The sequence below is a fragment of the Oncorhynchus clarkii genome, chromosome 1 (genome assembly GCF_045791955.1).
Source record: "Oncorhynchus clarkii lewisi isolate Uvic-CL-2024 chromosome 1, UVic_Ocla_1.0, whole genome shotgun sequence".
NCBI lineage: Eukaryota > Metazoa > Chordata > Actinopteri > Salmoniformes > Salmonidae > Oncorhynchus > Oncorhynchus clarkii.
The window spans coordinates 30,010,568-30,037,762 of record NC_092147.1 but is presented as its reverse complement, the minus strand read 5'-3'; the positions used below and the strand labels follow the sequence as shown (position 1 = coordinate 30,037,762).

The 27,195-nt window shown below is 42.0% G+C and overlaps 1 protein-coding gene across 1 annotated transcript in view; it reads right to left on the bottom strand.

Annotated features, from left to right (window-relative positions):
* The window catches only part of LOC139403041 (talin-2-like), a 149,675-nt gene that overhangs the window by 17,939 nt on the left and 104,541 nt on the right, over positions 1-27,195 (bottom strand). The window contains exons 21-42 of the mRNA XM_071146799.1: positions 26,973-27,101; positions 25,617-25,730; positions 24,934-25,182; positions 24,698-24,826; positions 24,474-24,576; positions 23,214-23,422; positions 22,629-22,748; positions 21,155-21,352; positions 20,427-20,566; positions 19,761-19,854; positions 19,069-19,158; positions 18,862-18,984; positions 18,278-18,421; positions 17,921-18,082; positions 17,323-17,463; positions 15,450-15,631; positions 12,291-12,426; positions 12,108-12,209; positions 10,614-10,784; positions 10,288-10,434; positions 9,400-9,501; positions 9,169-9,288 (exon numbers count right to left, since the gene is read on the bottom strand). Of these exons, the coding sequence (XP_071002900.1) occupies positions 9,169-9,288; positions 9,400-9,501; positions 10,288-10,434; positions 10,614-10,784; positions 12,108-12,209; positions 12,291-12,426; positions 15,450-15,631; positions 17,323-17,463; positions 17,921-18,082; positions 18,278-18,421; positions 18,862-18,984; positions 19,069-19,158; positions 19,761-19,854; positions 20,427-20,566; positions 21,155-21,352; positions 22,629-22,748; positions 23,214-23,422; positions 24,474-24,576; positions 24,698-24,826; positions 24,934-25,182; positions 25,617-25,730; positions 26,973-27,101 (3,105 nt within the window). The remainder of the gene's footprint in view (positions 1-9,168; positions 9,289-9,399; positions 9,502-10,287; positions 10,435-10,613; positions 10,785-12,107; positions 12,210-12,290; positions 12,427-15,449; positions 15,632-17,322; positions 17,464-17,920; positions 18,083-18,277; positions 18,422-18,861; positions 18,985-19,068; positions 19,159-19,760; positions 19,855-20,426; positions 20,567-21,154; positions 21,353-22,628; positions 22,749-23,213; positions 23,423-24,473; positions 24,577-24,697; positions 24,827-24,933; positions 25,183-25,616; positions 25,731-26,972; positions 27,102-27,195) is intronic.

Below are 27,195 nucleotides of genomic sequence, written 5' to 3'. Positions count from 1 at the left end.
CCCAGATCGAGGGAGATTATCAGTGGTCTTGTATGTCTTCCATTTCCTAATAATAATTTATTTAAACCAAGCTGCTTACCTATTGCAGATTCAGTCTTCCCAGCCTGGTGCAGGCCTACAGTTTTGTTTCTGGTGTCCTTTGACAGCTATTTGGTCTTGGCCATAGTGGAGTTTGGAGTGTGACTGTTTGAGGTTGTGGACAGGTGTCTTTTATACTGATAACAAGTTCAAACAGGTGCCATTAATACAGGTAACGAGTGGAGGACAGAGGAGCCTCTTAAAGAAGAAGTTACAGGTCTGTGAGAGCCAGAAATCTTGCTTGTTTGTAGGTGACTAAATACTTATTTTCCACCACAATTTGCAAATAAATTCATAAAAAAATCCTACAATGTGATTTTATGTATTTTATTTCTAATTTTGTCTGTCATAGTTGAAGTGTACCTATGATGAAAATTACAGGCCTCTCTCATCTTTTTAAGTCGGAGAACTTGCACAATTGGTGGCTGACTAAATACTTTTTTGCCCCACTGTATAGCAAAATTAAGTGCTGCTGAAAAGCAAACTCCATGGACAGCGCAGGGATGCTGATCCACACCACAGAGCTGCCTAAAACATAAACACTAGACTTCCTTAAAGGATTTAGAGAGTCAAAATAGAAAGGGAGTGGAGGATCTCACAGAAAGGGAAAAAATACAGGAGCCAAGAAAATGGCGGGTCAGACGATGCAAAACACAGAGAGACTGAGAGCAGGAACGACTTGGGTCAAACGTTTAAGGTAGCCTTCTACAAGCTTCCCACACTAAGTTGGGTGAAATTTGGCCCATTCCTCCTGACAGATCAAGTGTAACTGAGTCAGGTTTGTTGGACTCCTTGCTCGCACACACTTTTTCAGTTTTGTCCACACATTTTCTATAGGATTGAGGTCAGGGCTTTGTGATGGCCACTCCAATACCTTGACATTGTTGCCCTTAAGCCATTTTGTCACAACTTTAGAAGTATACTTGGAGTTATTGTCCATTTGGAAGACCCATTTGCGACCAAGCTTTAACTTCCTGACTGATGTCTCGAGATGTTGCTTCAATATATCCACGTAATTTTCCTGCCTCATGATGCCATCTATTTTGTGAAGTGCACCAGTCCCTCCTGCAGCAAAGCACCCCCACAACATGATGCTGCTACCCCCGTGCTTCACGGTTGGGAGGGTGTTCTTCAGCTTGCAAGCCCCCCCCCCCCCCTTTTTCCTCCAAACACAACGATGGTCATTATGGCCAAACAAGTCTATTTTTGTTTCATCAGACCAGAGGGCATTTCTCCAAAAGTACGATCTTTGTCCCCATGTGCAGTTGCAAACCGTAGTCTGGCTTTTCTATGGCGGTTTTGGAGCACTGGCTTCTTCCTTGCTGAGTGGCCTTTCAGGTTATGTTGATATAGGACTCGTTTTACTGTGAATATAGATACTTTTGTACCTGTTTCCTCCAGCATCTTCACAAGGTCCTTTGCTGTTGTTCTGGGATTGATTTGCACTTTTCGCACCAAAGTACGTTCATCTCTAGGAGACAGAACGCATCTCCTTCCAGAGCAGTATGACGGCTGCGTGGTGCCATGGTGTTTATACCTGAGTACTATTGTTTGTACAGATGAACGTGGTACCTTCAGGCATTTGGAAATTGCTCCCAGGGATGAATCAGACTTGTGGAGGTCTACAAGGTCTTGGCTAATTTCTTTTGATTTTCCAATGATGTCAAGCAAAGAGGCACTGAGTTTGAAGGTAGGCCTTGAAATACATCAATGTAAATTGTCCAGTGGTGAGTTTTATGAATTGTTCAGCAGTCTAATGGAATGGGGGTAGAAGCTGTTGAGGAGCCTTTTGGTCCTAGACTGCTACCGCTTGCTGTGCGGTAGCAGAGACAACAGTCTATAACTTGGGTGGTTGTAGTCTCTGACAATTGTATGGGCTTTCCTCAGACACCGCCTATTATATAGGTCCTGGTTGGCAGGAAGCTTGGCCCCAGTGATGTACTGGGCCATTCCCACTACCCTCTGTAGCGCCTTACAGTCAGATGCCGAGCAGTTGCCATACCAGGCGGTGATGCAACCGGTCAGGATGCTCACGATGGTGCAGCTGTAGAACATTTTGAGGATCTGGGGGCCCATGCCAACTATTTTCAGTCTCCTGAGGGGGAAAAGCTTTTGTCGTGCCCAATTCACGACTATCTTGGTATGTTTGGACCATGATAGTTAGTTGGTGATGTGGACACCAAGGAACTTGAAACTCTCGACCCACTCCACTACAGCCCCGTTGATGTTAATGGGGGCCTGTAAGGCCCGCCTTTTCCTGTAGTCCACGATCAGCTCCTTTGTCTTGCTCACATTGAGGGAGAGGTTGTTGTCCTGGCACCACACTGCCAGTTCTCTGACCTCCTCCTTATAGGCAGTCTCATCGTTGTCGGTATCAGGCCTAACAATGTTGTGTCGTCAGCAAACTTAATGATTGTGTTGGAGTTGTGTTTGGCCACGCAGTCGTGGGTGAACAGGGAATACAGGAGGGGACTAAGTACACACCCGAGGGGCCCCAGTGTTGCCAGTGAAGTGAAGACAGTTGGTCCGTGCATGCTTCGAGTACACGTCCTGGTAATCCATCTGGCCTAGCAGTTTTGTGAATGTTGACCTGTTTAAAGGTTTCGTTCACATCGGCTACCGACAGCGTTATCACACAGTCATCCAGAGCAGCTGGTGCTCTCGTACATGCTTCAGTGTTGCTTGCCTCGAAGTGAGCATAAAAAGCATTGTAGCTCACCTAGTAGGCTTGCGTCACTGGGCAGCTCGCGTCTGGGTTTCCCTTCGTAGTCTGTAATAGTTTTTAAGCCCTGCCACATCCGACGAGCATCAGAGCCGGTGTATTAGGATTCAATCTTAATCCTGTATTGACACTTTGCTTGTTCGATGGTTCGTCTCAGGGCATAGCGGGATTTCTTATAAGTGTCCGGATTAGTTTCCCTCTCCTTGAAAGTGGCAGCTCTAGCCTTTAGCTCGATGTGGATGTTGCCTGTAATCCATGGCTTCTGGTTGGGATATGTACGTACAGTCACTGTGGGGACGACGTCATCAATGCACTTATTAATGAATCCGATGACTGAGGTGGTGTATTCCTCAATGCCATTGGATGAATCCCGGAACATATTCCAGTCTCTGCTAGCAAAACAGTCCTGTAGAGTAGCAGCTGCATCATCTGACCACTTCCGTATTGAGCGAGTCACTGGTACATTCTGCTTTAGTTTTTGCTTGTAAGCAGGAATCAGGATGATTTAATTGTGGTCAGATTTGTCAAATGTAGGGCGGGGGAAAGCTTTGTATGCATCTCTGTGTGTGGAGAAAAGGTGGTCTAGGATTTTTTACCCCTTGTTGCACTTGTGACATGCTGGTAAAAATTAGGTAAAACTGATTTACCTTCTTGAGTGTAAGGGGCAGTATTTTCGTTTTTGGCAAAAAAACTTACCCATTTGAAACTACCTATTTCTCAGGCCCAGAAACTAGAATATGCATATAATTATCAGATTAGGATAGAAAACACTCTAAAGTTTCCAAAACTGTCAAAATATTGTCTGTGAGTATAACAGAACTGATATTGCAGGCAAAAACCTGAGGAAAATCCAACAAGGAAGTGCTATTTTTCCTGAAAGCTCTCTGTTCCATTGGATGCCTTGCCTCCATTTAAAGGGATATCAACCAGATTCATTTTCCTATGGCTTCCTCAAGCTGTGCACAGTCTTTAGACATAGCTTCAGGCTTTTATTTTGAAAAATGAGCGAGAAAGAACCCATTGCGTCAGTGGATGGCTGGGTGCCAGCAGAGTTTTTCATGCACAAGAGCCATTTTCTCTCTATCTCCTATGGAAGAAGCTACATTCCGGTTAACATATTATCAATTATATATTGTAAAAACAACCTGAGGATTGATTATAAAAAACATTTGACATCTTTCTACGCACTTTACGGATACCATTTGGAATTTTCGTCTGCGATGTCGTGACCGCTCGAGCCTGTGGATTTCTGAACATAACGCGCCAAACAAATGGAGGTATTTTGGATATTAAAATAATCTTTATGGAACAAAAGGAACATTTATTGTGTAACTGGGTGTCTCGTGAGTGCAAACATCCTAAGATCTTCAAAGGTTAAGCAATTCAATTTATTGCTTTTCTGACTTTCGTGACCAATCTACTTGGCTGCTAACTGTTTGTAATGTTTTGTCTGCTGAGAGAGATGTCCTTACATAAATGCCTGGATAGCTTTTGCCGAAAAGCTTTATCGAAATCTGACACGCCAGGTGGATTAACAACAAGCTAAGCTGTGTTTTGCTATATTGCACTTGTGATTTCATGAAAATTAAATCTTTTTTGTAATTTAATTTGAATTTGGCACTCTGCAATTCAGGGGATGTTGATGAAAATGATCCCGGGTGTGTCAAGAAATTAAGTTTGCCTGCATTAAAGACCCCGGCCACTATGAGCGCCGCTTCTGGGTGAGCATTATCTTCTTTGCTTATGGCCTTATAGAGTTGGTTGAGAACGGTTTTAGTGCCTGCTTCGCTTTGTGGTGGTAAAGAGAAGGCTACGAATAATACAGATGAGAACTCTTGGTAGATAGTGTGGTTGACAGGTAGTGTACCTCGACAGCAAGGTACACAACCTCAGGTGAGCAATACCTCAAGACTTCTTTAATATTAGACATCGTGTACCAGCTGTTATTGACAAAATGACACACACCCCCGTCTTACCAGGTGTAGCGTCTCTGTTCTGCCGGTGCATGGAAAATGCTGGAAGCTCTATATTGTCTGTTTCTTCGTTCAACCACGGCTCAGTGAAACATAAGATGTTACAGTTTTTAACCTGTTTGGGCTAGGGGGCAGCATTTTCACTTTTGGATGAAAAGCATGCCCAGAGTAAACTGCCTCCTACTCAGTCCCAGATGCTAAAATATGCATATTATTATTAGTATTGGATAGAAAACACTCTGAAGTTTCTAAAACTGTTTGAATGATTTGTGAGAATAACAGAACTGATATGGCAGGCAAAAACCTGAGAAAAAAATCAAACAGGAAGTGGGAAATCTGAGGTTTGTAGTTTTTAAATTCAGCCCCTATTGAAGATACAGTGGGATATTGGTCATCTTGCTATGGCTTCCTATGGCTTCCACTATATGTCAAAAGTCTTTAGAACATTGTTTCAGGCTTCTACTATGAAGGGGGGCTGAATGAGAGGGGAATGAGTCAGAAGTCTGCCAGCAGCCACAAGCTCAGTCACGCGCATTCACATGAGAGGTAGCTTTCGTTCCATTGCTTTTCTACAGACAACGGAATTCTCTGGTTGGAACATTATTGAACATTTATGATAAAAACATCCTAAAGATTGATTCTATACATAGTTTGATATGTTTCTACGACAAGTAATGTAACTTTTTGGAATTTTCGTCCGACCTTTCCGCTGGAAGTTTCACGCGCGTTTCGATTTGTTTACCAAACGCCCTAACAAAAGGAGGTATATGGACATAAATGATGAACTTTATCGGACAAATCAAACATTTATTGTGGAACTGGGATTCCTGGGAGTGCATTCTGATGAAGATCATCAAAGGTAAGTGAATATTTATAATGCTATTTCTGACTAATGTTGACTGCGCAACATGGCGGATATTTATTTTGGCTGGTTTGGGCTCTGAGCTCCGTACTCAGATTATTGCATGGTATGCTTTTCCGTAAAGTTTTTTTGAAATCTGACACAGTGGTTGCATTAAGGAGGTGTATCTAAAGTTCCATGCATAACACTTGAATTTTCATCAACATTTATAACGAGTATTTCTGTGAATTGATGTTGCTCTCTGCAAAATCACTGCATGTTTTGGAACAACTGAACATAACATGCCAATGTAAAATGAGATTTTTGGATATAAATATGCACTTTATCGAACAAAACATACATGTATTGTGTAACATTAAGTCCTATGAGTGTCATCGGATGAAGATCATCAAAGGTTAGTGATTAATTTGATTTCTGTGCTTTTTGTGACTCCTCTCTTTTGCTGGAAAAATGGCTGTTTTTCTGTGACCTAACAATCGTTTATGGAGCTTTTGCTCTAAAGCATTTTTTAAATCAGACACTGTGGCTGGATTAACCTTTTGTGATTAGGGGGCAGTATTTTCATTTTTGGTTAAAAAACGTTCCCGTTTTAAATGGGATATTTTGTCACGACAAGATGCTCGACTATGCATATAATTGACAGCTGTGGATAGCAAACACTCTGACGTTTCCAAAACTGCAAATATATTGTCTGTGAGTGCAACAGATCTGATGTTACAGGCGAAACCCAGATAAAAATCCAATCAGGAAGTGCCACATTTTTTGAAAGCGCTTCATGCCAATGACTCCTTATATGGCTGTGAATGGGCTACGAATGAGCTTACGCTTTCTACGTATTCCCCAAGGTGTCTACAGCATTGTGACGTCTTTTTACGCATTTATGTTGAAGAATAGCTGTAAGGGACCACATTGAGCAAGTGGTCACATGATGGCCCCCGCAGAAAATCTTGTGTAAAGTACTGAGGCAGCCATTATTCCAATCGCTTCTAATGAGAAACCAATTGTCCCGACGGATATATTATCGAATAGATATGTGAAAAACACCTTGAGGATTGATTCTAAACAACATTTGCCATGTTTCTGTCGATATTATGGAGCTAATTTGGAAAAAAGTTTGGCGTTGTAGTGACCGCATTTTCCGGTCGATTTCTCAGCCAAATGTGAAGAACAAAAGTGAGCTATTTCGCCTAGAAAAATAATATTTTTGGAAAAAAGGAACATTTGCTATCTAAGTGAAAACATCCGAAGTTCTTCAAAGGTAAATTATTTAATTTGATTGCTTTTCTTATTTTCGTGAAAATGTTGCCTGCTGCTAGCAGAGCCTAGCATAGCATTATGCCATGATAAACTTACACAAATGCTTGTCTAGCGTTGGCTGTAAAGCATATTTGGAAAATCTGAGATGACAGTGTGATTAACAAAAGGCTAAGCTGTGTCTCAATATATTTAATTTATGATTTTCATGAATAGGAAGATTTTCTAGGAAGATTTATGTCCGCTACGTTATGCTAATTAGTTTGAGGCGATGATCCGGGTTTGAGAGTCGCAAGAAGTTAACGAGACTTTTATCTTTAAAATGGTGCCTAAATACTTGTATGTTTGAGAAATTTGATTTATGAGATTTCTGTTGATTTGTATTTGGCGCCCTGCAATTTCATTGGCTGTTGGCGAGGAGTTCCGCTAGCGGAACGGGGTTCCAGTCCTAGACAGGTTAATGTCCCGTTGGTAGGATAATGCTAATAGTAGGTCATCAATTTTATTTTCTGACGGTTGCACGTTAGCAAGGAGAATGGAGGGCAATGGGAGGGCGCCAAATCTGCCGCCTCTTTTCCGGTGTCTTTTCTTCATGCAAAAGGCGTGGATATGGGCATGTTCCAATGAAAGCAGGATATCCTTCTCGTCGGACTCGTTAAAGGAAAAAGTTTCTTCCAGTCCATGGTGAGTAATCGCTTTTCTGATGTCCGGAAGTTATTTTCGGTCTTAAGAGACGGTAGCAGCAACAATATGTACACAATAAGTAAAAAAATAAGTTACACAAAACGCAAACAAAAATTAAAATTGCGCAATTGGTAGGGAGAAAGTAAAATGTCAGCCATGTTCTTTGGCGCCATCTTCAGTGTACCATGTATGCAGTCTTTGTTCAAGGTATGACAAGCTATGTTTTTGTTTTCCTGGACACGGTTTCAAATGCTAATTATTTTGGATTTGTGGCACAAAACCAAAGCATTGATTGCTGTCAAACCTTGTCCATAGACTGCTTAAATGGTAAGGAAACCAATATGTAATTTTGTAATTCAGATGAACTATCCCTTTAAGTAGGCCTACACAATATTTTTCCTGGCAACGAGAATTGATATATACTGTTTTAACAACCAATGTAGTTTTGTGGATAGGTGTGAAAGTAGGATTTCATGTTTGTATAATGTTGCATGCATATTAAACTGGAAATCGAATACAATTATATATATATATATATATATATATATATATATATATATATAAAATATATAAATATATATATAAATAACATCTTTACAGACAACAAATCTATTGTGTTATGAAAGACACATTTTAGTCAATAGGCTTCATATTTTGGTCTTAATCTTATAATCTTAACCAATAACCTTCATTTTATTGTTCATATTAAATCAACCCATCTCATGGAATCTGAAATGATTTGTCACTACAAATATTACTAATAAATTGATACAATTTGTTTGAAATAATCCCATGTTTGTCATTGGTTTCATTACATTCTAGAAAGCCTGAACTGTCATCTAAAATATAGGTAACACCAGTGACAAAAAGGCAGCACAAGCTTTTTTTAATGTAATGTAGTGAAAATATACAATTATGTTAAGCTGTCATTTATGTTGATTTATAATGTTAAGATGTTAACTAATATCTGACTTTAAATTTACATTAAAAAAAAAGAATTACAATTTGTAAAAGTTGGCTGTTCAAAAAGCCATTATTTTCATAGAATGACCCAGTTACCAAGCAACAAGATATGCCAAATAAACGTCTAAAAACCACGTGAGGGCAAATAAATCAGATTTGTCCATTCAGACAGAAGTCACATGGCCAGGAATCAGATTTGTATCTGGCTTCAAACCACCCAATTCCATTTGAGAACATATTAGTAAGTATTGACTCAAGGGTGTGAATACTTATGTAAATTAGATACGTCTATTTTATTTTCAATACATTTGCAAAAATGTATAAAAACATGTTTTTGCTTTGTCATTACGGGATATCATGTGTAGATGGGTGAGAAATCAATTTTATAAATGTGAATTGAGGCTGAAACAACAAAATGTGGAATACTTTGTGTGATATTTCTGCATATTTATTTCCTAGCATATGCAAATCTCTTGCATCTCAAATCTCTTTTGATATGTTGCCTTATAAAGACATAGGACTTGCCTATAGGTGCACCACAGAGAAATCACATTCCATATGCCTTCTTAGAGCTCATAATGCAATATTTTAACAATGTTTCCTGCTTTGACAGGCACTGTTTGACCTCTCACCTCTTCTGGTTCTGCGGTGGCGGCTGCCAGGCGACCTTGGTGGGCTAACTGGCTGTAGTCTACAGTCACCTGAGAGGCCAGGCCACCCAGCTCCTCTGGACATGTCACTGACTTAGTCATCTGTAGACAGTCAGAACAAGGCCATAACATGACATGTTAGAGTTTTGATAATAATGATAATATAAAAATAAGGACACATTACATATTCAGGGAGTAGTTGTTTGTGCTCACCATCTCCTGAGTTGTGATGGCGATGGCCTTGGAGTATTTCACCATGGTGGTCTGGTAATCCACAAAGGATCCTTCTGGTTCAGGGGGAGTGCCCTCATTCAACTGCAGAGGGAAAACCATGAGTCATTTAATATATTAACTTTAGCTACCTATTATTGTACATAATCTACACATATGAATAACAATGCATGTACCACGCATTTGAATAAATATTTTATTTATTCAATGAACTCTATGCATAAATATGTTGCAGTATGCAGATATCCACAAAAGGCCGGATGATGTGTTAGTTTCAATGCAGAAGTAGAAATGGAATTCACTGGGGTGGAAACATGTAGAGACCAACAACTGATAGAAGCAATCAGGCAATCAAATATAATTCATTATTAGGAGCGCCATCATCAAGACTGACAGATCACAGTGGATGGAGGGTGACAGCCAGTGGATAAGTGACAGCTGTCAGCTCTGAGGTCTGGAGCTGACACTTCCCATCCCTCTCACTAATGAATGTCAGTTAGAGGGGCATGTTTTTCTGCCTGCCCACCGTGGAGGAAACATCTTAAAGCAGTAGGAGGAAAGGTGTTAACAGCAGAGTTCTACTCCTGAGCTGTCTGGGGCCACAGTACACACATGTGTACACGCATGCATGCACATATACAGTGGTTCTTCCTTTAAAAGTGTTGCGCTTATGCTGCGACAGTTTGTGGTAGATGGTGGCAGATTGTGGTAAATTGCGCCATTCTGGCAACAATGGCTGACACTTAAAATTCTGTGGCACCCCGCAAGTTGTGCTGCAGTACGCCACAACTTTTAAAGGAAGAACCACTGTACACACACAACTACACAGTACGACACCCCCAGCTGTATAGTGTACCAGCCCCCACTCACCCTGCCCATGGCCTCAGCAATAGCTTCCACCATGCCTCCCACCATGCCGCCTTCGCTGGCCGCCTCATTCAGCGTCACCATGATGTCGTCCACAGCCTCCTTCATCAGCTGGACAGCTTCTGCTATGGCGTCGTGGGTGTGGGCTGCCTGGACACGCAGTAAACACACCAGACCATCGTGAAACTCAAAGATCTTCATCATATCAATATACATGGCGATGCACACAACAATAAACAAGATATATTGTAGAATAAGGTACACAGAAAGCCATACTAATTTAGTACTGCTCCATTGCTCCAACATGGCTTTGTGCCCAGTAACATTACCTTAGGATTTCCACCTCCCTCCTTGGCTGCGTAGAGCATCTGCAGGGCGGACTCTGACAGGGTCTTAGTCTGGTCCAAGATGTTCATCTGCTGCTGTTGGTCCATGATCTTAGAAGCCAGGCCAACAGACGCCACAATCAGTGGCTCAAAGTAGCTGGCCAGCTGGGTCACCTGGGAGAGGCAGTATCATGTAACAGTATAAGACACAGATTGGATAATTGGAGTGGATCTAGGAAACAGGAATTTCTCCCTATAGGGCAGGGGTCACCAACCGGTCGATCGCGATCTTCAAGGAATTCCTAGTCGATCACCAAACATTTCTGTAGAAATGCCAACGATAAAGGCTGCAATAAAGGCTTGTGTATTTTATTCATGTTGTGCTGTTGTCGGTAGGTGCACTTGATTCAGAAGCCCTGCCAACCGGGTAAGCAAAATGTTCCCATTTTGAACCATTTCATTTGTCTGAAAAGTCAAACTCCGCCTGTGGAAAAATCGAGTGTCCCAACTGCGCTATCAAATCACTGTGCCTACAGAGCTTCCATGACCCAGGCCACAGTAAAGTTTGATACTAGCCTACATAAGATTGAATAACTTTTAAAACCATGACTGCAGAGACTGTCAAAGAATACAGCAAAGAGCTGTTGTTTTTTTAAGTGAGTTCATGTCAAAGTTTTTATTCAACACTATTACAAAATATAAAACGTGCTTCTACCTACTTCCACTCGCGCTGCAATGAATGAGTAGCCAAGTGTATCGATAGCCCTGCCCTTTTATTATTAGCAGCTTGTCGTGTCTATTTTAATTTTGAGGAATATTTAACTTTCTCTAGCCACAGGAACAACATAAATGTGTGCATGAAGCAGATGCGGTGCTACTCGAGTTTCACCATCAGGTGGAAGATGGTATTTCCTCTCTCTGGTCAGTCTCACCAGGGGAAAGGAAGTAGAGACTCTGCTGCGCTCTCCCTCCTTCTGCTGAGACTAACAACTGGGAACTTGTAAATCTCCAACTTCTGACTACAGTGTGTTCAAGACAACTGGGAACTCAGGAAAAAACGAGATCTGCCAGGAATTCCAAGTCAGAAACTCTGACATCTTTCCAGACCTCTGGCTTTCAGACCTGAAGATCACCGACATCATGATTTGACTTAGTTCCCCCCAGAGTTCCCAGTTGTCTTGAAAGCACCATGACCATCAGATGCTGGTACCATCAGTCCAGTAAAATAAGAAAGCAAATGATTTGCTAATTATTTAAATTTATGCTTGCAAGTGCTACACCGACTGATCTATTTTGTAATCAAAGCTTGAGTTTTGAAATAGAATATGGTCTGAGAGGAACAATATTGGGAGGCAAGGCATATAGCCAACATGCTGTGATAATATATTAGGCATACTGCACAAACCTCATTCCTACAGAACTATTTTTATTAGGTTCATGTGAAAGTGATCTTAACTTAGAAAAGGTTGCTATAGGGGAATTGTCGTAGCTGAGTACCTTGTGTCCCAGCTGGGCAGCTTCACCCCTGGCTGCAGTATTGATGGGATCGATGAGATGTCCAATCTCCTGCACCGACGATGTCAACTGCTCTTGCAAAGCCTAGGGGAGTGGCAAAGAATTATGTGTGGAAACTGAAAATGAAAGCTCAAGAAACCAATTATATTGACCATTTGAACTTACTTCTAAAGAGATGTCATCCCTACATCCCTGTAGGCTCTGTCCGACAGCAGCTAGAGAAGCCTGCTCGATGTCCCGGATACACTTGTTGATGTTATCAATGGAGTAGTCACACTCCCTCTGCCCTGGTGCCTTGTCCCTAACAGTATCATGATACATAGGAACAAGGCAGTACTTTTACAAGCAGGTTATGAATGCAGCATCACAGTTAGGGTTGCAAAGTGAGGGTATATTACTGGAAACCAGTAAAGTACCAGAATATTGGAACAGTATCTTTCAAGGATTTTATGTAAGTTATCACAAGACATCTAGTGGCCCTTTTGGGAACTTCAGATTATCACAGGTGTCTGTAATTATCTCTCTATGTAAAATATATTGAAACAATTAAATAAGATATCAAAATAAATAAAAATATGACAACGGTGTAAAACATTATCCTAAATATAAACCAACTTAGTGAATACCATTGGTGTTAAATAGGAGGGTTTCAGCATGAAATAACCTTTATTTTAAAAAATTTTTTTTTATTTGTTTTACTATGTCAATATGTATTTGTTGTCAATGTTTCTGCGTCAAACTGGTGGCAGTAGTTGGAAGAGTTGTAGAATTAATTGAAAATAATACCAATGTTGATTAGATGCTTTTTCATTAATTAGGCTATTTTCTCTTGAACCATATGGTCTATCTACTAGAAACTCATTGACAATTTGGACACAGATATAAAAAAAAAATGTAAACTATATATGAATACATTTTTTAAAAAGTTATTTAAGTATAAATGACCAAAGTTACCATAGATGTTCAGTTACTTATCAAAATAACCAAAGATATATTAAATTAACGATAGCTTTGCAACCCTAATCATGATACATATGTGACCCGTTTCAGGAAACTAGGCGTATGTCATGGGTCACTACTTCACACGAGAACCATTTAAACGTAATCCAAATGCGCTTTTTGGTCAGAAATGCCTTCTGGAACATGTGAACTTCCATGTGCCTTAATAACAAACTTGTTAAATTACGAGCCTTGTTGGTTTAGCAACAGAAAAAACAGCAACCATCCCGCTAGCCATGATTGGCTAATGAGTGGGCTGGACATACCGAGAGATGAGTTTGGATTGGTCTGTCATATAGCATGCTTCTATTTGAGCAAGTTAGTATTTGTAGGTAATCCTGTCTAACGCCGCTTAAAAAATATATATTGCCCATAGAACTGCATCAGTGTTGCTCTCCACTTTCTGGAGGACCGAGTTTTGAAATCAGTGGAATTAGAGTATGATATCTTAGGAGATGGAGAAAACACCTGAAAACACATTACATCTTCAAACTAGCTAGCTAGCTAACATTGAACCTGGATGGTTAGCTACCTGCAGATTCATGCAAGGTAGTAACATCACAAGTTGTGATTATGGCTACATGTCTTAACAAAAGACTCCACTATGCAAGTGTCCATTTTAATAGAATTTCACTGTGACAACTGTTAGCCAGTTAGCTTGGGTGCTTGACTGCTGTTATTAGGACAGAACGCTTGGATCAACCCTTAAAGAGATTGGTGGAGCTAAAGCTGAAGAGGGTGTGAACGATGCTGAATGGGTGTAGACAAAGAAGAGCTCTCCAGAAGGTACCAAAACATTCAAAGGCCATTTTCTCAAAAGTGAGGTTTACAAGTTAACTTCTTCGATATAGGGGGCGCTCTTTTAATTTTTGGATGAAAAATGTTCCCGATAAACACCTTGAGGATTGATTCTAAACCACGTTTGCCATGTTTCTGTCGATATTATGGAGCTAATTTGGAAAAAAGTTTGGCGTTGTAAGTGACTGCATTTTCGTTTTTTTTTCTTAGCCAAACGTAATGAACAAAACAGAGCTATTTCTCTTACACAAATAATATTTTTGGAAAAAATGAACATTTGCTATCTAACTGAGAGTCTCATCATTGAAAACATCCGAAGTTCTTCAAAGGCAAATTATTTTATTTGAATGCTTTTCTTGTTTTTGTGAAAATGTTGCCTGCTGAATGCTAGGCTTAATGCTATGCTAGGCTATCAATACTCTTACACAAATGCTTGTGTAGCTTTGGTTAAAGCATATTTTGAAAATCTGAGATGACAGTGTTGTTAACAAAAGGCTAAGCTTGTGTTTCAATATATTTATTTCATTTAATTTGCGATTTTCATGAATAGGAAACGTTGTGTTATGGTAATGAGCTTGAGGCTATGATTATGCTCCCGGATACGGGATTGCTCGACGCTAGAGGTTAATCAACTTTCAAAGCAGAATTACTTTCTCATTGTTCCTCAAATGCAGTGTTTGATATACCATTTTTTAGCTCTGTGTCTCTGTTTTTATCCAATGTAAAAAACACAATTTCAAATGTTGCTACATAAGACTGAATCAAGTCATATGAACAAGGCAGTACTTCTACAAGCAGGTTATCAATGCAGTTTTACAGGACCTCAAAGAAGGGAAATCATGTAGCGCATTCAAGAGCTCCTGGACTTTCTCCACATTTTGCTACATTAAAGCCTTATTCTAAAATGGATTAGATCTGTGCCTTGACACAATCATGTCTCGGAGCTCTACGGACAATTCCTTCGACCTCATGGCATGGTTTTTGATCTAACATGCAGTCAACTGTGGGACCTTATATAGACGGGTGTGTGCCTTTCCAAATCATGTACAATCAATTGAATTGACCGCAGGTGGACTCCAACCAAGTTGTAGAAACATTTCAAGGGGTCTGAATACTTTACGAATGCACTGTATACTACAGTAGGTGCATGGTCTCTAGAGGTTGACCAGATGCAAAATGTGCTGGAGCTGAGGGGCAATTTACTGTCTGTGTGTGTGTGAGATAATGAGGAGAGAATCCTTAATTCATAACAGCAGGAGGGACTTTCTCAGTATAAGAAAGCCTTGTAAGCAGCACCAGCAGCACAGCAGATCCTCCACGGAACTCTACCTATTCATCTTTATAATGCCCTAGAGCGTTCCTCTTCATAATACATGGGAGGTGGAAACCCAGCCACCATAAATGACCATGACAACGCACTGCTCAGTCGAACCGACACTTACCCAGAGTTAGCTGAACTCCCCCCTTGGCCTCAACATAATAATATCCAGAGCACCATAGTTTATTACCAGAGGGGTCAGTGCTGACCTGATGGAGGTGATGAGGCTCTTGATGGAGTCGGAGACGGTGCGGGAGTGCCCAGCCAGGATGGACCAGGTGGGCGGGTCTTTGGGGTTGATGATGAGTGAGCGGGCGGTCTCCAGGAGCAGGGTGGAGCTGTCCAGCATGGAGCGGGCTGAACGCACGATGGGCTCCTGGGCTGCCGAGCCCTGGACATGGAAGAGAGGGTGGGAGGGGAGGACAGTTGAGTTGATAGAAGATCTTTAACCTGTGGTGTTCTAACTAACAGAACAGCTCAATAGCAACACACTACACAGCTGTCCCTGATCTCTTATTATTCAGCCCAACTTCTGATGGATCAAAGGTGTAATCAGAGCCACGTATCACAGGGGGGATGAGATTAGAGATCCAGCTTTACACGGAGACGCAGAGGCACACCTTCAGTCTTTAAGATGCCAGCCAAAGCCTCCCTCGACAATTAGATTAACAAGCTGAAGATTAGAGCAGCTGTGCTGCGAGAGAGCGGTTAAACACTGCCCTCCAACATATTAAAGTCATAAAGCTTTCAGGGCTGTGTGAGGACTCTTTCTGCTATACTAACATAAAATACACAACATTTCTCCTTGAGCCACATCAAATAAACTAGAGAGAAATGGGATATCAAACCAATTCCCCAAGCTTTCCTGGAGAAAAAACTCTGTGCTGGCTCTATATTTGAGGTTCTATTTCAAGAGGCTTGAATGCCGTAGTTACCAATGTATTCATGGATACTGTAGTGGTAGCTTTGCCGTTTCATATATGAGAAATCAGACAAATAAAACAAATGTGACAATATATGCTAAAGAAACCTCGTAGGAGATCAAAAAAATGTCCTCTGAGCAAGAACTGCATTTTCATTTACATTGAAGAGCTTACATACAGATCCCTTGACTTTTTACACATTTTGTTAAGTTACAGCCTTATTCTAAAAATAATAGTTTTTTCCCCTCATCAAAATACCCACAATACCCCATAACGACAAAGCAAAAACACATTTTTTGAAATGTTTGCAAATTGATTAAAAAAAATAACAAAAATATCACATTTACGTAAGTATTCAGACCCTTTACTCAGTACTTTTTTGAAGCACCTTTGGCAGCGATTACAGCCTCAAGTCTTCTTGTGTATGACGCTACAAGCTTGGCACACCTGTATTTGTGGAGTTTCTCCCATTCTTCTCAGCATATCCTCTCAAGCTCTGCACAGCTATTTTCAGGTATCTCCAGAGCTCTACACCTTCCTGACTATTGCTCCTCCCCCAATTGCTCCCTTTGGCCAGGCAGCCAGCTCTACGAACTTCCATTTATGAATGGAGCCCACTGTGTTCTTGGGGACCTTCAATGCTGCAGAAATGTTTTGGTACCCTTCCCCAGATCTGTGCCTCGACACAATCCTGTCACGAAGCTCTACAGACAATTCCTTCGACCTCATGGCTTGGTTTTTTATATAGAGGTATGTGCCTTTCCAAATCATGTCACCACAGGTGGACTCCAATCAAGTTGTAGAAACATCTCAAGGATGATCAATGGAAACAGGATGCACCTGAGCTCAACTTCGAGTCTCATAACAAAGGGTCTGAATACTGATGTATTTGTATTTATTATGGATCCCCCAATGTAAATAAGGTATTTCTGTTTTTTATTTTTAATACATTTGCAAAAATGTCTAAATACCTATTTTCGCTTTGTCATTATGGGGCATTGTGTGTAGATTAATGAGGAAAATGTTTATTTAATCCATTTTAGAATAAGGCTATAACGCAACACAATGTGGAAAAAGTAAAGGGGTCTGAATACTTTCCGAATGCACTGCTGTATCGCACAATACAAAAGTCACCCCCTGAACAAGCAGCTATACGAACCTCATTGCTGATCTGTGCAGGGATACTAGCAAACTCTGGGTTGGAGGCAAATGTGGATAGATTCTCTACAGCCTCGATGAGTGGAGTTGTAGCAACACGGCACCTGTCTCTGTTCTCCTCTGAGAAGTTACCATCCAAGGCCTGGAAGAAAATAACAGGACATGCCCTAAGTCCCCCATACTCAACTGGTGGACCGGATCCGGACTCAGAACGGGGTCAATACGTCCCGAAGGTCCGGAAACAAATGAAAATAATTGAAAAATAATAATTATGTACTAGGTCAGGCTTTGACCCCGGTATCATATAAACACACATAAGTCATGGAAGAAAGGGTAGAATTGCAGGAAATTATGAGCAAAATGTTCTCTCTGCCAACAAGAGGGGTGTGAACAGTTTGGGACCTTCTCAAATAGTACTTGAGTACCCCTGCCCTAAGCCAACACCCCAATGCAGATACATCATTAGTAATGAAGAAATATGTCTGTATTGTGTAACTATTTTAATTGGAAACAGAGAACATGAATTAATCTAGTGTTGCTGAAGGTACAAAGGACAAGAATCCCATTTATGAGTGGACCATGGCAGAGAGCACACATACCTTTATAGTTTTCACAAGGTTGGCCGTGGTGTTTGCAACCTCTTTGGCAGACTGAACAAAGTGTCTCCTGGCCACAGGGTTGGATGTCTTGGACGAGGCCAGGCGGCAGGCATTGCAAAGAGCTGAGGTATGCTTGGCTACAATTGTTGCTGCGGACAGGACCTAACAAACAGCCAAACACACAAACAAACGACAAACAAAGCAGTAGATACATGGGACATTTCTCTAAAGAGGCATATGTTGAGAAGACGTTTGATGTTACGTTGATGTTCAAATTTACCAAGTAACTATTCGTATAATAGACTAAATACGTCAACAAATGTCCCTGTATGTGTCCCACTACATCGGTCTTCTCACCTGAGAAGGGCTGCTGGCAGGGTCCACTAGGTTTTGACAGGCCATCTGTATAGCTTGGTTGGCCCGGGCAAACTGGATGGGATCCACCAGCCCCTCATGACCCGATTGGCTGTTTGGATCAGACACACCCACCAAGTAGGAGGCCTGCAGTGTGGAGAGAAGGAGAAAGAGAAAAGAGGAATGCCACATAGCTTTAGTTTCTGTTAAGGAGAAATATTCTGTTATTAAACATGAACAGAGGGTGAGAGGAATGCTCATGGCTTAGTTTCTGCTTTAGAGAGACAGCTAGCTGCTGTTATTAAACATGAACAGCGGGTGAGAGGAATGCTCATGGCTTAGTTTCTGCTTTAGAGAGACAGCTAGCTGCTGTTATTAAACATGAACAGCGGGTGAGAGGAATGCTCATGGCTTAGTTTCTGCTTTAGAGAGACAGCTAGCTGCTGTTATTAAACATGAACGGAGGTTTAGAGCTGATAAAGACTGTTGGTTGTGTTCCAGACCCAGGCCCAGGACTAATAGCAGGAAGGAGTGGGAGGGAGGCTGGAAGCTCCAGGCAGTACGTCAGTGCTAGGTTGGGATCTCACCTGTCCAGCCGCCTCCGTCAACCCACACAGGGCCTTGGACGCCACTCCCACGCAATGCCCAAACGCTGGCACATCGCCCGTCTTACAGTGCTGGGAAATCCCCGCCATGGACTCTCCAAGAACCTGTACATGGAGAAATGGAAATAAACTGTAAGATTACTGCAATTTAAAGTCTATGGTGCATGTGATTGTTTTGTAAGGCTTTACCTTTGAGTTCTCCATGACACTCTCGATGCAGTCAAAGTAGGAGAGTTCACTGACAGGCTCACTGGGGTTGTCCAGCAATCCTCTCACAGCCTGTACACAGAGGGATAGGGGCTCAACAATAAGGACAGCACAAACTACTTTACCAATCTGATACACACAGTGTTGGGGCAGTAAAATGTGTGTTATATGAAAAACAAGCCCAACTGTTTTTAATCTGACTGTTTTGAAGCCATGTTAGTCTTTAACTTATAGTCATTACTTGGAAAAGAAACCACAGATCTGTTAGTTACATAACAGTATCATTAGTGTTACTCAAGGGGTAGAAATGAATGGGGACTGTCATTAAATGTTGAGCAGGCTCTGTTGATGGATGGATAAAGACAGAGACAGGTAACAATTTTCAGAGCGGGTGAAGAGGAGGGGACGTGGGCTGAAGGCACAGAGGAAGTAAATGACTTGGTCATTATTTCCCATAGAGACAGAGCACTGCTGTGCATACAATAATGTCCACACAGAAACCCACAGCAACATGCATCTCATTCAGACATTAAATATCATCCCATTTCATCCATTCTGAATGATATGTACTGGTAAAACATTTACATCAAAACCCTTTATTTTGTAGAGACTGAAATAAACATTATCTAGCCTGAACATAAAAAGGTCTGTGTAGTGTTTGGTAAAAAGGCTACCTCCAGTTCTCTTAGAGCGTTGTCACACTCCTTCTGGCCCGGTGCCTGCTGGGTACACAGTGTGATGAGCTGGTTAATACTCTCTGTCACCGTTCTGAAACACAAGGGCAGCAGCATAGGGCTTTTTAGCTCTCACATCTCTTTCCACATGTACACACAGCACACACTCTCAGACCTTTACTTTACACAAGCATTGGCAGAGCCCATTGCCCTGATCTCCCTGTGACAATCTAACACTGCACAGGAGTGTCGAGGCCACGCTCAGCCTCAGTGATCACAGACAAGCTCCAGCCATGGCTTCCATCCATCTGCCTAATTAAAGAGAGGGAATTCAGTCAGGCTAAAATCCCAGTGCGGCCAGCTGCCTGCCATGTCTCCAGCAGGAGGGATTCTACCATACTATCTCTGTCTATCTCTCAGCCTAGCAGCATGCTGTGAGGAGGGCCATACAACCACAGTCACAGCAGAGATGTTGCAGTACATGGGTGGCTTTGATTGGAAACTGGATCAGAATGGCTCTGAATATTGAGTATGTTTTTTGTTCTAACTAGCTAACTATAGCCACTCCTTACACTCTTACTTTGTGCAAACGTAGACCGTCCTTATACTCACGAGCTTGTGACATCCTTACACAATGCCATTTAACTCCATATTGAGTGGCCTCACCTTGCAGCAGCAGCTAACAGGTTCTTGGCGTTAGCTGCTCCAGGATCCACTGACAGGGACTTGGCTGCCAGAAGGAGCTTGCTGGATGCCATGGAGATGTTCTTCAGGTTGCCAATCACTTCGATTTGGTCCTCTTGGCACTACAAAGACAACATCACAATACAACTCAGCTGTTCCTTCAAGAAAAATGTTGACATTTTTTTCGAGACACTTCTTTCCAGGAAAATGAAACTGTACTTATTGCCACACAGTCACACTGTCTATGCTCTCGAATGGCCTATGAAATTGACATCAAGTTAACCGTGTTCCCCACCTCAGACAGCCAATTCCCTTTCAACCGGATTAAGGCCTGTGTGTCATGCTACATCAACTGCACTCTCACACGATCTATCCAAATGAATTAGCAAAATAACTAGAACAAGATCATCAAAGATCTCCTTACGTCTGACCGTGTTAGTGCTCTCGGGGATAATCATGTACCTAAGTGAATTAGATGAAAAGGTCTAATTAACAAATATATCTAAATAGCTTAAGTGCTCAAGTGACAGAAAAAATTGAAATCACTCAACATTTGACTACCTCAGAGGCATTTTCATTTGACCCTATTTAACCTAAACTGTCTACCAACCGAATAATCAGGCATCGTAACATTTATCCACATTCATTTCACAGGGAGACGAATCAGATATATGGGGCTGTTGTGATCTTCTACAGTTAATGATACCTACTTGAGTGTGTCCGGCCATCTCAATGCCAGTGTCCAAGAACTCGTCAAAGTCCTCGCTAAATTTCCCAGAAGCCATGGCCAGCTGGCTGCTGGTACCCCGGGAGGAGTGGACCACGTCCCCTGCGGAGTGGTTGAGCTCAGCTGCAGTATGGTTTAGCTCACTCTGAGCCTCCTGGAAGGACTTACTGCATGTAGGGAGCTGGAGACACAGAAGAGAAACACAACTGTAGGGGAGTTGCAGCGATGTGACAAGACTGTCACTACCAATTGGATATCACAAAATATTTGTTTACGTTTTAAAAATAAATAAACGTGATTGTGTTTGAGGGGTTGGGTTAAATGCGGAACACACATTTTGGTTGAATGCATTCAGTTGTGAATATATATTTCCACAATATGAGGTTGGAAGGAAAGGAAAGAGGAAAGCCCATAAAATTGTCAGAGACTCCAGTCGCCCAAGTCATAGACTGTTTTCTCTACTACCGCACGGCAAGCGGTACCAGAGCGCCAAGTCTAAGACCAAAAGTATCCTTAACAGCTTCTACCCCCAAGCCATAAGACTGCTGAACAATTAATCAAATGGCCATCGGACTATTACATTGCCCCCTACACTCCATTTGTTTTGTATACTGCCGCTACTCGCTGTTTATTATCTATGCATAGTCACTTCACCCCTATCTACATCTACAAGTGACCTCAACTAACCTGTACCCCCGCACACTGACTCGGTACCCATACCCTCTGTATATAGTCTCGTTATGTTATTGTGTTACTTTTTTATTATCATTTACTTTAGTTTATTTGGTAAATAGTTTCTTAACTCTTTCTTGAACTGCACTGTTGGTTAAGGGCTTGTAAGTAAGCATTTCACGGTAAGGTCTACACTTGTTGTATTCGGCGCATGTGACAAATAAAGTTTGATTTGAATAACACTGTGAAATTGTGAAAAATATGATAATGCCCTTTTAGTTTAAGAGCATTTGAAAAGACCGCTTGACATTTAAGTTTGTTTTGCTGGGATGGTGTTTTGGCCTGCCTGATTAGTTAAAAGACCAATAAGAAAGACCGTTCCAAACCTCACTGCCAATAACAGCTAGTTTTCAGTTCCCCCTTCCCACTCAGACAGTCCGAGCAACATTTTTGCTTGAGAAATTTCTCTTCGCTAAGAAGCTATTTTTGTTTCTTTTTGACCATTTTAATTAAAAACAATACTTGAAAACAGACACTTAATTGTTACCCGAGAAATAAATAAAAATGGCTGCAGATCATAATCCATATTGTAATTGGTCTTATGTTTGTTAGAATTTGCCGTGAATAGACATCTGTACAGATGATTAATGACTCCAGTAATGAATGGAAAATGTGTGTTAAAAGGACAGCATTGCCATGCTCTTCTATAACCCCTTATATTTAGGTTGTGTATAAGACATCAACACTCCAAACTGCAGCTTCGCGCATCTGGCAGCAGGACTCACAGTGTCCACCAGCAGTTTCTTGCTGGCCTCTCCGATGCTCCTCAGGGCCATGTCCACATCCTTCTGGCCAGGCAGGCAGTTGACACAGTTATTCAGAGAGTGGGACACTGCCCTGGCCACCTGAAACACAGCACAGATAAGCCTGTCAGTGTGCTGATATTACAGACTCTAACAATTTCCCACAGTACTTTGGGCACAGCTATGAAAAGGAAAAACATCTCAAATGCAAATCAGTCTGCAAGCGGAGAACGACAATCCATGTCACTAATTTATGCTACTGTCACAGACATATGCCAACCAATATGTTGGTTGGCATATTATTATCTCCCAAAGGGCCCTGATGCAAATAAGCAGTTTTCCGGCAGCTAGCATTCCTGTGAGAGGATCGCTAAGCAGGAGACAGAGGAAAGAAAATGGCAACACTTAAAGCAGATAATTGTTATGGAGAGTAGCAGTGTTTACAAATCGGTTATCAGCCAGACAGCAGAGGAGAGGAAAGAGCCTGACAGAAAACACTGTGCTTGGAACACGAACCAAGTTGTCTAGCAGTAAGATGTCAATACAGTCAGTCAGCAAGTTCCTCACCTGTGCTAGCCTTTGCTGACTCTCTGCGTCGCCTGGGGAGACCAGGGCCTGGTGGGCCTCATGGATGAGCATGGCAGATCCCTCCATGACGTACTGGGCAGAATCCAACATGGCCGCCGCAGATTGGGGTTCCTTGGTGCTGGCCGCCACACCTCTGGCTGCCTGGGCCAATGTCCTCAAGGCCTGGGCCGTCTCCCTGGCAGCTACGCCTGGACACAACAGACAGACAGATAAGGAAGGAAGTGGAAGTGTTGGAGTTGGAATAACAAAGCTAGTCCAGGAAATAATGATGGAAAACCTGGTGTCAACGTCCCACTGTGTCTCATTAGTGTTCTTTAAGATGGAGCTAAACAACCTACTCTGCCTCTGGCTAGCTACATCATGATTTATTCACTAGCCAAACTCCAAGCTGAATCCTACCTCATTTCAATCTCATTATCACTTCACTAAATATGTCCTTACACAAAAATATGTACATACACACATTCAGGGGTGCAGCTTTAGTGCTCAGAATGAATAGAAAGAGTTGTTGGTAATGTGTAACTGAACAGTAGGAACAGCACGGTGAGCCCAACCTAAAGCGCCCCTGTTGTTAAAACAAATGAGTTAGATAGGAGAACGAGGCACCATGTGGGATTGGGGCTTTACTTATTACACACAAAGCAGAGATGCGGGAATGCAGCAAATCGCATCAAATTGCATTATCCAGCCGAGTGGAGCCCATTGCTGATGGAATGTTAAATCTAGTGAAAATAAGATGAATATATGAGAGAGAGAGAGAGAGAGAGAGAGAGAGCAGGAGAAGCCATTGTTAGAACACACTATTCAAAAATGTGTCTTTATCAATTCTCCTGAGAGACTAAGTGGAGCTAGAATGGAGGCTAAAGAAAATGCCCGGCTTTGCAGCAGAACCCAATCAGGTTTATTCCTCCCTCATAGGCAATAGTGATAACATCAAGAAATCAAGAAATTAATTAGACTAGTACATCTATTGGTGGAGGGAAAGTGAATGCCTGTCAGAGGGAAAGTGAATGCCTGTCAGGGTTTCTGCTGTCTACTTTATTCTCTTTCACCCCACTTGGTAGAGCTTTACTGGGACCCTTGAGTTAATCGTCACATAGTATTAGATGATATTAGGAACAGTTAGCACTGTCTAACCAAAATCCCAGAAACGAATGAGTCTACCTTGAGTTTAGGTAAACATTGCTCTTGTACTGCTCAATCATTTGCAGTGCACTCTCTCTCTGTTTGAACTCCTACCTGTGTAGTGCTCATTGCCCTGGGCAGCACAGGTCAGCAGCTGAGCCATGGAGGAGCCAACAGCCTTGGAGGTACTACCCAGGTCCTGGGCACACTTCTCTAGCTGTAGGGACGACACATGAGCACAATGTCACGCCTTCTCACACATCTGCAGATTTGCTTTGCATGATTGGCGCAAATCACTGTATTCCAAATGCTCTAATATGGATTTAATATGTACTGACCGATTCCCCAGGAAGTGGTTTGAGCTGCCCATCGTGTGCAGCCATCCTGGCATCTTGAAGCTCACTCCTCAGAGTTTGGACAGCATTGAGGGCATAGTCTATCTCCAGTGGGCCACAGGCTTCATGGGCCTGCAGAAGCACACAGACACAAACCTTTCTCACACAGTCCAGAGGATGTCTGAGCTGTATGAAAACATGACCTTCAGTAGCTGTGGATAGGGGGTTAAAGGACTTACCTTTTGGGTGGCTGTCCGCAACTCAGCTAGGCAGGTGGCCAGGTTCTTGGCACATTGGCCAAGTTGCATCGCTGCAGCCTGGTCTGTCACTGTGGGGACGGTTGACTTTGCAGACGTCACCATCTTACTGCCAGGCTGTAGGAAGCTCTGGCTGGCCATGATGAGCGCTAGCTGGGAACTGAGCTCCTCTGGTTGGGCCTGGTTACTCCTCATCCCCTGGATCAGCTGAGGGATGTGGTCTGCCACTGCCTACAAGTACACATATCATTTGCTTAAACCAATGTAATGAAATCGTCAATATAAATGCTGCCAATATAGCAACCGGCTAGTGATAGTATTGGTTCAATACTGTACAAATGTAGGATCTTAATTTGATCATTCTTTAGTTGCTGAGAATTTTTCTGCAACGCATGAAATGCAGATGAGCTTCGAGATTTACATACATTAATTGAAAACCCATACTAACACACAATTATATTAACAGTATTGCAATTTTCATGTAGCCTAATAGCTAATAGCCTAACCACCGATCAAGCCACATTATGGACTAAACGTTCAAATCCTGTTGCTTCAGGATTATTTTGCTATGACAATATAAGTCAAATTAAGATCCTACATCTGTAGGCATTTCATCATAGTGATCCAAGAGTGATCTTGTTTGCTGTGGGTCAATATTACTGTACCTTGCAGCTGTGTACTAGTTGTTGATGAGAGGCAGTGTTCTTATTGGACGCAGCAGCGTTCTGGGCAGCTGCGATGGTCTGAGTAGCAGCAGCCGCAGCCTGCTTAGCAGCAATCTGTTCCAGAAACAGAGAGATATATTGACAGAGGTTTATTGTGGGTAAATGTCTTACATCAGATAAATAGATGAGGATAGTGCACTACTTGTATACAGTATCAGATTGAGCTCCTCAGAAAGATCAAACTAAATAGGGGCGGTCACAAACTAAGCTAAAGAGTTATTTCAGAATTTCCCAGTGGACATCGCCACCTGACAAAAGAATCCAAGTCATTGAACCTTTCATACTACTGTATTTTGGGTCGAGTACCACATTGTCTCAACATGCAATGTTGACAATTCATAAAATACATAAGCACTGTACAATACATGTTTTCTACTTCTATTAATCCACACAGAGGTGACTTCCTTTGAAGTGTAAACAAAATGGAAAGTGGCAAGAGGAAAGACATTCCAAGTTTTGTGGGCGGAAGGATGGAGGATGAAACAAGAACCTGAACAACAATGCTATCTTTGTCCTGGGGAAAACAAACAGACAGCACAACGTAAAACGCAAGAGGAGAGGATGGAGATGAGTGGTGGAGACACAGAGAGAGAGAGAGAGCGAGAAAGAGAGAGATAGCATTCCTTTCTTGCTGGTGAAACATACACACTACATTTATTATGCTCCCAAGAGCATCAGTAGGAGAGATGTCAGCCATATGAATGGGCAGGTGGAGGTGTACTCTCAGTTAATCTAAACCCATTACATTCTAAATAGTTTTTATTATCTCTGTATCCTGTTTGGGGTGTAACTCATAACTACTACAGGCTACAGAGACAGAGAGAGATGTGCATCTATGATAAACTGATTACAGCCTTGGGTTAGTTAGCAGTGGAAGCTCCAAATGACTGAAGTGAGGGTCTTGTCATTAGGGACTGAAATACTAATGGCTAAACACAAATCTTTACACTACGATTAACTCATTCACACAACTAATGGACTTCACATCTTCTGTTGCAGGATAATAAATAATGTAGAGAATATGCTAAATATGCCTCATTTGTGCAAATTAATTCAAAATTATCTGAGCCTTTTGCTATGCACTTCCCAAGGCTTGGGGGGAGATCCATCCATCTTCACATAGATCTAGGTAGTTCTATCTGACACGGTCTCCTCTTTAATGGTGTGTCATGGTGTTGGATGGACTTCTGTGGTTTGTGAGGAAGGACAAATGCTGATTGCTACGAAACTACAGCAGGAGAGGGTCTCAATGGTAGCACAACGGTTACAATGTGCTGTCATTGTCCCTCCACCCACCTCCAGCCTGTTGACCAGCTTCTTTTTGATGGCGTTTTGAGCTGCAGCGTTCGTGGCAACGCGTAACCCCTCTGCAGCCTCTCTCAGCCTCTGCTGCTGGTCCTCATTTTCTGGGTACGCTGCAGCCCCCTGTTCACAGACATGCACACACAGACATACACACAAGCACGCAGGCAGAAATGAGAGAGGGTTTGATATTCCCATTGCCACTGCAGAACTACGA